Raw genomic sequence first — 12,918 nt, forward strand, 5'->3', positions numbered from 1 at the left:
ACCCAAACTGTTAACAACGAAATTTTAAAAACGTTTTAGAATCCTAAATAATCTAAACCCCTAAAATATTTTTTTGAGATGATGTTTTTATTATAAGGTTTTTTCTGTTGGAATTGCAAAGAGGAAATAAATATATTTCAAAAGTCCATTATAGCTAAGCCCATTTGATTAAGCCCATTTGATATTCTTTTGTTTTTCGAGATGTCCACCATGACCGCCTTTCGCCCCTTCCTAGTCTGGGGTAAGTCTAATTAAAATCTTAACACATAATTTTATAAACGGGGTGTTAAATGGATAAAAATTTAACTCAATACATAAACACATAGACAAGTCAAATGATTAAATAAGTTGATTTATAGAATAGTGTTTAATATATAACTAGGAAATTACCTCCGCGGCATAGCGGAGTTGATTTTTTTTCTTTTTTATTACTATTTTGTTGTGTTTTTTTTATGTTGTTTGTAATTTTTTTTTAATCTGTTTGAAATTTGTTGGTATGCGGACTATTCTTAATTGTAGTTTAAGATAAATAAGATTGAGCATTTAAAAATCTTGTAAATATTGGAATTTAGTATTATGATTTTCCTCAAATTTTATTGTATATTTTATGCATTTTAATATTTATAAGGTAACCACTTGTTGGAAAAAAAATAAAAGGTAACCACTTGAATGACATTCTCTTAGCAAAAACACAAGATTATGAATTTTCTTTCTTGTATCTTCTTTTAGTGAAAATTTATTTTACTTTAAGAAAACAACAAAAGTCTTATTTTATTATTCTAAACAATGTTTTAAGTCTGATCCATAAATAAAACCAAAATATCAGTCAACTAAGTTCCGTCAAAAATTACTTATTTTTACTTTTATTTTAGTAAATAGTTATTTTTTTTACTTTTTTTTATAAAATTAATATATATTATCATTATAAAGATTTAAATAAATTCTTAGCTTAATTTTCTCTTATAATATATATATATATATATATATATATTATGTTGGTTTGAGTTATTTGTTTTGTGTAGAGATTTTTGAAAAAAAATGATTTTCTTTCCGTACAAATCATATTGATAATGTAATAACTGGAAAAATGATTATATAAACAACCAAATAAGTTTAAAGACAAAATATGTTATAACAAAAATGATTGTGTTGTCTTCGAAAACACCTTACCTCTTCAGAAAAATTTACTTTTACTTCAAATTTGTATTTTTTATCGAAGAAATTTATGGTGGTTCAGCAAATTACCTTGACATGATTCAGATTATGCCCAACAACTCTTTTAATTACCATATCTTTAGATATTTTTTCTCATAGCTATAATTTTACTTGATGAGCCGTAAATCTCACTCCAAAATTTGCATATATGCTAGACAGCAAAATAGAAGCTATTATGACTAACACAACACACTTCTTTATTTGGGTTTTGACCAATCTTGCGGCCTATTAACACTTTTCATTACCAAAACATTTAAAGCTCAACTTCCCTAAACTAGTGACTTATATTAATTGTTTTAATTTGATAGACTCCTGATTTTTTCTGAGATGTCAATACCAACTTCAATGTTGAAGCTGATGTATCAGAAAAGTAGACCAACACATTCTATTTTATTGTATTGATTGTCTTCATCGATCGTCATCAACATCATTATCATTAAAAAGTGACGTTAAATAGTTCATGATTAAAATCTGTTTATGAATAAATCACATGTCAAACAAACCTACATAATATAATCCATTTTATATCAATTTAATGATATACTATAACATTAAGAGTAACAAATACTTAACTTTACTTTCCTTACAATTTATGATATTAAACATCCACATTTGCTTATTTTTGTCCATTCTGTTTTTAATTTTTAATTAACAAAATCTCTACCACCATACATTAAAAGAGGATGGATACGTCAGCATCAGTGTCTGGTCCCGACCTATTGAAACACGTGTAGCCTTGCATCTCTATTGCACGTTGAAAATGAAACCAAAATGGTGATCAATTTGCTTAACACCTACGAGAAAAGGACTAACAAACTATGCGAGTCGCATCGAAATTAAAATTGGAGTTCTGAATTTCAACTAAAATGAGCATCTGCCAAATATACTACATTGTCAATCAAAATTTGGACCGTGACTTGCATCTTTGGACGGTCGAAAGCCAAACTCCCACGAGATTATCTTCCACATACCTGAACTCATCAATACACGTACAAGTGTCCACCATAAGCTACACACAATATAAAATTGCTGATATTTTTCGTTCGTCGCCCATAGGCATGTATAATACGGGCTAGGTCGTGATCCGATCTTACCTTCACTCGATCAAAATATCTGATAAATTTCTTAATCGATAGCTTATATAACAAAAACGATTTAGAATCCGAATAAAAAATACATAGTTTATATAGAAGTTTTTTTCTTTTATTATGTGATAAGATCATAAAATTTATTATATATATCTAAATAAGTATGAATTATATGTTAATTTATCCATATTATTCAAACTATCCATTTTTCTTAACATTAAACCCCAAAAAAAAGTATCCATTTGAATACTGTTTGTTTTTAAAATTACTCAACAACGAATTAACTTGTTTAAGTAATAAGTTTTAGATATTCGAAATACTAATATCTTTTCTTTTATATGTAGTATCCCATCATATTTAACTGTATATATTGACTTATGTCATTATGTGATTTTTGTCTTATTCACGCAAACATACAATATTTAGAAAATAAAATTGGGCAAAAGTTGTTTAAATTAAAAATATCTAAAATTTTAAGCTTAAAAGATGGTTTTAATTAAAGTAAACCTCACATTATGACTCTTAAAAGATGATATTTTCTTTTCTGACAAAAAAAACAAAATAGATGATTTTTTTTTACCTTTAATTAAATGAAACAGTTGAAACTCCAAGAGAAAAAGGGCCAGTGAACCAATGGATGTTTGAAGCAAAGTGGCAAGTGGACAAGAACCCGAGAAGCAATGTAATAAGTTTGACTCTTTGAGTTCTCCCAGGTTGAACATTGTCCGTTCTCCGAGACAAAGTTAAGCAAAAATCTGAGGAAAGAATATTAGTAGTAAAATTCGAATAATTTTAATTCAAATCCTAATGCATAATATATCATAGTATGTTACAAAAAAAAAAAAACTTTATTCTCTCTTCTCCCTTTCGGACATCTTAAGCACAATACAAATTCTCATTTGAAAACCCAAAAAAAATAAACAAAAGAAAAACATTTATATCAAAAATTTCGAAATTTAATGAGAAAGCAAAACATTACCATAGGGTGAGAGATATTATTATTATTACACTATTACATAAAAGAAGAGTTGTGTAAGAGTGAGATATTTTCCCATCCACAAATCTCGCACCTGATTCCATAAAATTGATCTTCTTCTTCAACGCACATCTCTCTAGTGTCTCCTCCACTTTTTATGTCCGTATACGTCGTCTTGACGAAAATTTTGGAATTTTCTTGGGAGAAAAAAGTCATTAAAGCACTAATCATGTGTAGAAACCCTTGAAGACGTTTTTGCGTTTACTTTAAACCACACAAACGCGTTGAAATTAGCGATAAATGGGTATTGTTACGACGAAGACTTATACTACTACCTCTACTAACTTCGATTTTGGTGTTGGTTTGAAACAGTTTATGTACGGAAACACTTTCATAGTTCTCGATGCTTTCTGGGGTTCTCTCTCTAATCTCTTCAGGTAACGTTAAACTTCTTCTTCTTCTCTGTTCTCTGTTTTTTTTTGTTTGGAGTTCTTCTTTATTGGTTAATGGGTTTGTTTTATTTAGTGATAATTCAGACAAAGACACAAGCTTGGTCGTGTTCAAGAAACAGAACACAAGCGATTCCTCTGTTTACGGAGATCATCAAGATCAAAACCAAATTGGTGGAACAAAAGAAGACGATGATGCGATGGAAACCTCTCTGGTTTCGATTAGCAAGAGATGCGAGTTTTATACCGACAAGAAAAGCATCGTTGGTTTTGTAGAAGAGCCTAAAGCGTTTAGCTTTAAGTTTCGTGATTACTCTGCTACTGTTCATGAGGAGGAGGAGAAGAAGAAGAAGAAGAAGATGGTGAGATTCTCAGATATTGAGGAACCGGACACAAGGTCCATGGTTGTGGAGAAATCAGAATCAGAAGGTTTTGTGAAGGAACACGTGAAAGAAGAGATGTTGGTTTATGAGTTCATGAGTTGTGGTGTCTTAAAGGAACTTTTAGATCACGAAGAACACTTGTTCGATGATGATGATGTTGACGGGTTTATAGAACTTAACCCAAGTTCACAGATTTCTAACTTTGCTTATGGAGAAGGAGGAGATGAAGAAGAAGAGTTGATAAATATGGGGTTTGATGAACAAGAAGAGGTATATGATGAGTTTGATGATGGTTCAGATTCAGATGATGATGATGAGTTTGAGCATAGTGATGTGATTGAGAAATTGAAAACAGAGATAAGGACTGCAAGAACAGGAGGATTGTGCACCATTCTTGAGGAATCAGAGACTCCATTAGAAGAGCTGAAACCACTCAAGATCGAACCAAAACAAGATCAGCACAAAGACAGAATCTCTGAAATTCACAAGGTTTACAAGAGCTATGCGGTTAAAATGCGAAAACTCGATGTCATCGATTCTCAAACTATGCATTCCATCAGTAAGTTAATCAATCCGTTTTTTTAATCAATGTTTACCGTTTTTGAGAGATTAGCAATGACATGTCTTTAAACTTAAGAGTCATTAATTTTTGTCTGATTCCAGCTCTTGCTGTGATTGTGAGGACATGATTCTTAAAGAATGTCTCTTTCCTTCTTAAATGTTGTCCCAACTACTCAAGAGTATAATATTTGTTGGTAGGGTCTATAGAACTACTATAATAGTAGTAACATTTTGGATTTTGATTTATAGGTTTGCTAAAGCTAAAAGATTCATCTAAACCGAGCAGAAACAACGTTAAAGCGCCTAAATCGCCTCTGCATCAGAATCTATGGCCATTCAAGAAACATAAGCTTGAATGTGATCCGATTGAGAGACTTGTGAAAGAAGCGAGTAGAGACTTTGAGACTGTCTATGTAGGCCAAGTTTGTCTCTCGTGGGAGATGCTTCAATGGCAATACGCTAAAGTCTTGGAGTTTGATTCTCATGTTCCTCCTTATCAATACAATTTAGTAGCTGGAGAGTTTCAACTATTCCAAGTTCTGCTTCAACGGTTTGTGGAGAATGAACCATTTCAAAACTCTTCTAGAGTTGAGAGTTACTTAAAGAACCGTCGCCATTTCCATAATTTCCTTCAGATTCCACTTGTTAGAGGTAAACAAAACATGTTTTCACTACTCTTCAGTTTATACTGAACCTTTCCTTTGTGGTGCTAATACCAAAATCTGCAATGTTTACAGATGACCGTTCCTCGAAGAGTAATAAGAAATGTAGATATGAAGGAGAATTCGCGGTAAAGATTGAAATGTTGAGAGAGATCATCCGAGAGTCGATGTGTATTTTCTTGGAGTTTCTATGTGCAGACAAAGACGAGTTTACTTCAATGGTGAAAGTTTCTCACCAAACTCAAGTCTCTCCACAAGATCCTCTTGACCTTGAGCTCTTGACAGATATCAGAACTCATTTCCAAAAGGTATTTAACTTCTTCAATATCTCAGTCTCCTATTGTCAGATTACACCAATGTTTTTATATTCACACTCAAGAATCTGTTATTGGCCTAATGTAGAAGGAGAAGAAGCTAAAGGAAATATTAAGAAGCCAAAGCTGTATAATAGTGAAGAAGTTAAAGAAGAATGAGTCAAAGAGTAGTGTTGGACTCAAAGATGACTTACTGATAGCTCAAATAGAACTGAGACTGGTTTCAAGAGTGATGAACATATCCAAACTTACCACCGAGAAGTTAGTTTGGTGCAAAGAGAAACTTGACAGGATTAGCTTCAACGGTCGAAAGATTCACATGGAGTCATCTTTCTCTTTATTACCTTTTTGATCCTTCTCTGCATAAAAGATTAGATCATAGATGTTGGAAACATTATGGCTTTATCAGATCCAGGAAGATGTCTTTTTTTTGTTTTGTTGTTGTTCCTGAGAACAAATGTATATCATAATAATATGATATATGGTAACTTAGTTTTGTAGTTTTTGCCCCAAAAAAGTTTTGTAGTATAGACTAGTAACTAGTTGATTAATCTAAGATCAGCTGAATAAAGCACAAAGCAAAAGAAGACAATTTTATACTTACGATTGAATCTTTTTACATCAAAGATCCTAATTCATCAAAGGAAGTGAGTTTCTTGAATCTTCAAACTCCTAATTGTTAATCATATGTACCACTCTAAATAAAAAATAAAAATCAATCTGTAATTTTTTTCAAACAGAATTAAAGTACCACACAATATTAGCTGGCGGAAACACTTGTGGAAGTGGCTATAAAGAATGGTTCAGCTGTATAGAGTTGCTGGTTACACTGAAGCAGCAATGTGCTCTGATTCAACAAACTTCAAAACAAAACCTTGAGAGCTAGTGAATAGATTAAATAAACAACATCCGAAAGATGGGCCTTGGGCCGGTTTATGTAAGTCTAAGAAGCCCATAAAACTTCGTCCGTTAATAATAATCGAAGATGTGATCTGATCCGTCCGATCTAGGGCAAAAGGGTGTGCCCTTATATAAGATAATGTTAGCTTGTAAAGTCACTTCTCTGCTCCGTCAAGCTGAGGAGGATAAAACCCTAGCAGACACGAGAGAGGGTCTGAGAGATTGAGAGAGAGGAGCGAAAATGGTGCAGCGTCTTGTTTACCGATCGAGGCACAGTTACGCCACCAAATCAAACCAGCACCGGATCGTCAAAACCCCAGGTATGGTTCTGTTTCTTCTTCATCTACTTACTAATCTTTCAGCTGAAATCTCAATCTGTATTCACCGATCTATCAGATGTGTAATGTGTTTTGTGTATCTTCTTTCATTTTGCAGGAGGTAAATTGACTTACCAGACCACCAAGAAGAGAGCCAGTGGTCCTAAATGTCCCGTTACCGGCAAACGTATCCAGGGTGTAAGTAGTCTTTCTGATTCATTTCTCTCAGATTTGATTTTTGGTACTAAAGTTGTGTCCTTTGATTGATTTTGGATTGACCCTTAAATGAATAATCAATGATTGAGTCTTTGAGTTGATTGTGTTGAGGTTAATGTATTGATTGATGCAAATGTAGTTAGTTTAGTGCTGTTGATTTGATTTCGGGCTTATTGACGGTCTTGTGCTGGTTAAGATGAATCCACATCAGTAGATAACTTTATCATAAGCTAAATTTAGTGCCGCCTTGTTTTATTTTAGTGTTCTCCATTTGTATGTAAGGAGTCTTCTTTAATCTTGGCGGCAGAAAGTTTTGTCACTGTGTATTTATGTTTGTTTTGTGTATTCTTGGTTGCAGCAAATGTAGTAGTTAGGATTCTATGTAAGTGATTCCTTCTTGTGCTTATTGACGGTCCTGTGCTGGTTAAGATTAATCCACATCAGTACATAACTTTATCATAAGCTAAATTTAGTGCCGCTTTGGTCTTTTCAAGTTTTCTCGTTTTGTATGTAAGAGTAACCTTTTTACCTTGGCGGCAGAAATCTTTGAAATGGTTCTTTGGTTTGCGCTAATCATAAGTGAAAGTAGTGTTGGTTGGTTGTGTCTGTCATTTCCCGTCAGCATCTAATTTATCTCTGTTTGATTCTTTAGATCCCTCACTTGAGGCCTGCTGAGTACAAGAGGTCTCGATTATCCAGAAACAGGAGGACCGTGAACCGTGCTTATGGTGGTGTTTTGTCCGGTTCTGCTGTTAGGGAAAGGTTAGTGCTTGAGCTCAATCTTTGTATCAGCTGTCTTTATAAACAATGGACTAATTCAATTGTTTCTTGTGATAACAGAATCATCCGTGCTTTCCTTGTGGAGGAGCAAAAGATTGTGAAGAAGGTTTTGAAGCTTCAAAAGGCAAAGGAAAAGGTTGCTCCCAAGAGCTAGACCCTATTAGTTTTTATGTTTTATGGCTCTGTTCTAGCGATAGTACTGGTTGCAGAGAAAACATTGTGTACTCATCCAAATTTTTAAGCTTTTTTGTTTTGGTTTTGGATCTTTGCCTCTGTCGACAATTCGCTTCGGTTTTGGTTTCTCGTTCCTTTGAGTTCTCATTTTCCTTTTCTATTCTCTTATCCCCGAAGCTTCTATTGTGTCATCTATTGACCCGTTAATACTCATTTAATCGGTTGAGTCTAAAACTAAACAACAGTGATTGCATAATTGATTACATGTTGTAGTTGGATAGTTATTGTAGGAAATGTTCACTGTATGCAGCACATTGCTATATTTCCTGTTTGGTTACTGTGCTGTGCGATTTTGGTCTTGAGTCTTGACTAGTGCTCGTGCAAGTTTCTGCTGTCCATTTCATGTAACCCCCAGTTTCCTTCTGTTCCATTCGTATCTTACAAATCATGTCTTAGTCTCCAAGGAGTGAATACTTAATTGATCCATAAATATTGTATGTTTCTTCTACTAACTCAGCACTCAATACCATTACAAGTTAAAAGAATTAAAGTTCATAATAACCAAGCACTCTGCAGTTCAATACCATTACAAATTAAGAGAAAGCAGAGAGTTCATGTAACTAAGTACTCCAAGTCAGAGACAACTTTGTACGTTTATTGGTGATGATTATGAGGATCATCAGAGAACCAAAATTTGGTATGATGTAGAGAGTATTGGAATGGTAAGTAGTTCTCTTACGATGACAGATTCGTCATTCTTTATGGACTCATCCAAGCATAGGGTCAGTTTCTTTAGGACTTTTTTGAATTCTCAAAAGTAACTCACTAGTTCCATCTTCATTGCCTCCTTTCAATTGCCTTCCTATCTTAACATACTCGAGTGATGATAGGAAACGCCGAGGTCCAGATAAAACAACATTTCCTTGCCTCTCTTGATTGATGGTCATTAGATTTCTAAAGAAGCAATGGTCATATCTTTGACAGTTACATAAACGGCATTATAGTCGTCTCGGGCCGAAAAATTGGTGGGCTTTGTGTGCGGTTAGAGACTGTAAGTCAGGGGATATTATAGTCATTTTAGACGTGTTAAACCCTTGATATTAAAAAACAACCAAAAGCCCTTTCTCGCTACCGACAGAATACCTCGTCCTCCGTCGAAACAATGTGTTCCGTGAGCAACAAATTCTCTGGTAATCTTTCCTTTATATCCTGTCGTCGTTGAAAGATCTCGATTATATATATATATATAGTACACCTGGTCGATCTTCAATCCATGTTTTTTTTTTCCTTTCTTTTGATCTGATGATAGATGATCTCCATCGATATATATTTCTCTGTTTTCAGAAAATAACCGTGAAAAACATAGTGATATCTTGGTTGACATTTATGAGTGGGTAATGAGCAATCGTTCTCAACTAACAAATATCTTGGTAATCTCACAAGACACCCCATACTACGTTGACTACTCCGACTTAGAGAAGCACGGAAACAATATTCTTTTGGCATTTCCTGAAGTCACATCAGGATTGTCTAGTCGTGTGCCTAGTGGTGTTCCAAGTTTTGTTTGGGTCTGGTCTAGCCTATCAAATGGAGGGAGTCCTTTCAACAACCACCTCCCAGAAGTTGGAACATTACTATGTGCTGCCTGTAAGAAGAAGCAGGCGAAGAAGAAAGCTCTTCACAAAAACCGTGAAAAAAAAACAAAAGGATTGAAGAAGAGAGCAACTACTCAATCACAAACCTCTTCACGGCCAAAACGTCGAAAGGCCCTAGGGGAAAGCAACGACTAAATTCTCAACACCAGATCAGATGTTGGAAACGAATGTGTTGTTTTCTTATGTTTTACGTTAAACCCTCTGCATGTGCAAAAAAAGCTATTCTCATATATCTCCGGCCTCCTTATTGGTGAGAGACCTTTTGACCCTTAACAAAATTTATTATTTACTGATCCAACCACCACCAATCCGAGTTATCTAATCAAACCCACCTTTTGTAACAGGTTAGACTCTTGGTTTAGTCCTCTGATTTCGGGTTTAGTTGTCTGGTTTAAGTTAATTAGGACTTCTGGTTTAGTTATTTCATCTTTGTTAGCCACTCTCTCTGCAAAACTTAAATCAATCGAAACAAACAGCTTAAAGAATTATAGAACAAAGTAACGCACTCAAATAGCGGATCCAAGTTAGATTACCTCAAGAGTACTTGCAGAGATGGTCATATCTTTGACAGTAGAGATCCCAACGAGAAAATTACGAATCATAGTTCCAAAATTCTAAATTCTCACATGTGTAAATGGTTTAAGGCAACTAAACATCCTAACTTCCGTATAACTTTACGCGTAACAACAGTGTTGATCCATCGTCCCATGAGAGGTATCTCAGATTCATAATCATACTTCATTGTAAATTGTTGTAAGCATGAGTCACTGTTGAAATCAAGAAAGCTATCAACAAAACTCAAGAAGGTGTTGTAATCTTGGAAATCAGCATTGTCTAGGTCTAGTGGATAACACACTAGTCGTAACCGCATGCATCTTTAGTGGGAAGATGCAAGAGTACCTCACATGCACAGCAAACAATCTTGTAATTTGCTTATCCAATCAAATCCATCAGATCCTTTGACAAGAACACCACGAATCTCTCCATCTTCATCCATGAAAGGAAATAAATATCGAAATGATAAAAAGAAATCCTCAAAAAACTTAGAATGATAGTTTCGATCAGACAGTTGTAAAACAAGTCGCATTTACTCTACTTTTAATACGACACCGTTTTTATGGATCAGATTGTATTTGTAAGTCAGAAGATTAATTGCGCTTATAGTGGGCCTAAAATGGGGTCTGATGACGAGAGCATGTAGTTGTTGTGTTCCTTGTGGGACAAGCAAAAGGCTTCTCAGGAACTGTTTGGTCTTGAGACTACAAACGAGTATATTCTAATTCTATACTTGGATGATTTAAGGAAAAAAAAATCAAAACAAATACAATAATCCTTGCATCGGTAAATTATGACAATGTTTACATGATCATGAGTCATGACTCATATTTCATCAGACGGTAGCAGCGAGAGCATGATGCACTAACAACTATATGGCTTATTATTTTTTACAATTTCCGACCAAACTTTTGTAATTATTTTTTCTTTTTGTTGATTAATAAATTTAACATTAAAAAAAAACTATATGGCTTATCGGTTTTAAAGGCAACGACAAAAAATATTGTGACACCATGGAGTTGTAGATCATAAAAAATGGGCAGTACATTATTCCACTCACTTAACCAGTGCCATAATCTTTATGTGTTTGTTGAACATGCGAGGTTGTACAAGTGACTTTGGAGGCACATTTGCTCAATTCCGGTACAGTGATCCGAAATATCTTTGATCTGCTTCCATTTAGGTTTGTTTCTACTGTGCAAACCCAAACAAAAGAAATCTATTAAAAATTTATGTCTAACTTTTCATCTTTACTAAATAGCTTTCAAAATCAAATAATTTATAGTCTTTTAAATCCACCATATATCGAGAGAGGTTTGAAAAGCCTTGGCTATCTAAGTATCGAAGATGACATTTTAGGACGTGTTAGTGAGGACACCTTAACAAAAGCAGCTGTGAGAAATTTGAAGAAGAAGGCTAGTAGAATTGATATCTCGGTTTTTGTTCCAACGAGAACTATGTAGATGTGTGGATTAATGAAAAAATGTTAAGAGTGGTGTATTGAGCATGAAAACATAGTCCATTTGCTACTTATTTCTAACGAGAGACGGATAGCTTTGATGGTGAGTAGATTGGTCACTGATGGGTATAATGTGCTTCTAGCTCATAGACTTTAAGCTCCAAACGAACTGACCAAAGCTGTTACGGGAAGAATCAATTGGGGTGCTCTAGTTCTCCATGGTGAAGGTAATTCATCAAAAGAACTAATAATTTGGGACACATAAAAATAGTCTTTAGATGATTTTTGTTATCTAAAAAGTGGGGTTTAATTTTTTTCATTATTTCAGGAAAACAAACGGAAGTAGAAGCTAATTAGATCCGAAAGTTTGCCAGAAGTCAATCACTCTCTGGTGGTTGTAACAAGAAGAAAGCTCTGTTTCTGTTTTGTTTATTGCATTTTGACGACTTTCACGACAAAAGGAGTAATTTGGGCTGTGAAATATTCCTAATTAATTTTCACTAAGATACCATTAATTAATGTGTCATGTGGATCATCGTTTATAGGAGGAGAGTGCACCAGCAATCCTTTGTTTATTATTCTAGTCCGTAAGATTCTTGTGGTTTGAGACACTATGTTTCCAACATGTCTGAGTTAAATATATAATGACAAAAAAACACTAAATAATTATTTAGTTTTGAAAATAAATATTTATTTCGTTTTGAAAATAAAAATACATTAAATACACTAAAAACAATCATTTGTGATAAAAAAAAATTCTAAAACATCATCTGTATTCTAATACAAAGGGAGTATTAAACAGAGACTTTATCATGTGTACATAAATCAAGGTTTTTTTTAATGCTCTATCTCTACCCAAATCAATCTTCTCTAATGGCTTCTATCAGCTTATTCGAGTATTTTCTTTTGCTTTATCATCGAGCCCTTTTCTCATCTTCTATTACTTCATCAGCAAGAAGTCCTTTACATTACGTACATATCAAGAAGTCCTTGGCTCAATCTTGGGATGCTTCCAGACTTGATTGCAAGGCTTCGCCAGCTCGATGATCTAATTTAAAGTTTTTACATAAAGAAAAATCCGTAAACGTTGTGGCGTACAGTTAATACGAGGTGTGTGGGTGCCAACCAAAAAAAAGTTTTAAAACAAAAACAAAGGGTCAACCTTCGCCTATCATATCATCATCACTGACTATATAAATCTCGTATGCAGCCTC

At 34.1% G+C, this 12,918-nt stretch overlaps 2 protein-coding genes and 2 non-coding genes across 5 annotated transcripts; all 4 read left to right on the forward strand.

Moving 5' to 3' along the window:
* Positions 1-3,221: 3,221 nt before the first annotated feature.
* On the forward strand, positions 3,222-6,085 carry LOC104750805 (uncharacterized). 2 transcript variants are annotated; one of them, XM_010472655.3, is made up of 5 exons: positions 3,222-3,716; positions 3,805-4,670; positions 4,922-5,323; positions 5,410-5,642; positions 5,737-6,085. In XM_010472655.3, the coding sequence occupies exons 1-5, from the start codon at positions 3,580-3,582 to the stop codon at positions 5,998-6,000; spliced, it is 1,902 nt and encodes a 633-aa protein (XP_010470957.1). In that variant the 5' UTR covers positions 3,222-3,579; the 3' UTR covers positions 6,001-6,085. The 2 variants fall into 2 exon arrangements, with proteins under 2 accessions (XP_010470957.1, XP_010470958.1); XM_010472656.2 differs by having other exon boundaries at positions 3,357-3,716; positions 3,816-4,670.
* Positions 6,086-6,656: 571 nt separating this feature from the next.
* LOC104750806 (large ribosomal subunit protein eL34y) lies at positions 6,657-8,117 on the forward strand. Its single transcript, XM_087493434.1, has 4 exons — positions 6,657-6,868; positions 6,984-7,063; positions 7,734-7,843; positions 7,922-8,117. Exons 1-4 carry the CDS (start codon positions 6,790-6,792, stop codon positions 8,013-8,015), a joined length of 363 nt encoding a protein of 120 aa, XP_087349560.1. The 5' UTR covers positions 6,657-6,789; the 3' UTR covers positions 8,016-8,117.
* LOC147925734 (small nucleolar RNA snoR110) lies at positions 7,311-7,394 on the forward strand. Its single transcript, XR_015585600.1, has one exon. It is a non-coding gene; the product is annotated as a small nucleolar RNA snoR110 (small nucleolar RNA).
* On the forward strand, positions 7,544-7,627 carry LOC147925735 (small nucleolar RNA snoR110). Its single transcript, XR_015585593.1, has one exon. It is a non-coding gene; the product is annotated as a small nucleolar RNA snoR110 (small nucleolar RNA).
* Positions 8,118-12,918: the final 4,801 nt, after the last annotated feature.

Source organism: Camelina sativa, chromosome 16, assembly GCF_030686135.1.
Source record: "Camelina sativa cultivar CO46 ecotype springtype chromosome 16, ASM3068613v1".
Classification (NCBI taxonomy): domain Eukaryota; kingdom Viridiplantae; phylum Streptophyta; class Magnoliopsida; order Brassicales; family Brassicaceae; genus Camelina; species Camelina sativa.

Excerpts from the sequence above, each read along its gene's own strand:
- LOC104750805 (XM_010472655.3), top strand. The coding sequence starts at position 3,580 with ATGGGTATTGTTACGACGAAGACTTATACTACTACCTCTACTAACTTC. Across the intron at positions 4,671-4,921 it reads TCAAACTATGCATTCCATCA|GTTTGCTAAAGCTAAAAGAT; the intron begins GTAAGTTAATCA and ends TTTGATTTATAG. Across the intron at positions 5,324-5,409 it reads TCAGATTCCACTTGTTAGAG|ATGACCGTTCCTCGAAGAGT; the intron begins GTAAACAAAACA and ends CAATGTTTACAG.
- LOC104750806 (XM_087493434.1), top strand. The coding sequence starts at position 6,790 with ATGGTGCAGCGTCTTGTTTACCGATCGAGGCACAGTTACGCCACCAAA. Across the intron at positions 6,869-6,983 it reads CCGGATCGTCAAAACCCCAG|GAGGTAAATTGACTTACCAG; the intron begins GTATGGTTCTGT and ends TTCATTTTGCAG. Across the intron at positions 7,064-7,733 it reads CCGGCAAACGTATCCAGGGT|ATCCCTCACTTGAGGCCTGC; the intron begins GTAAGTAGTCTT and ends TTGATTCTTTAG.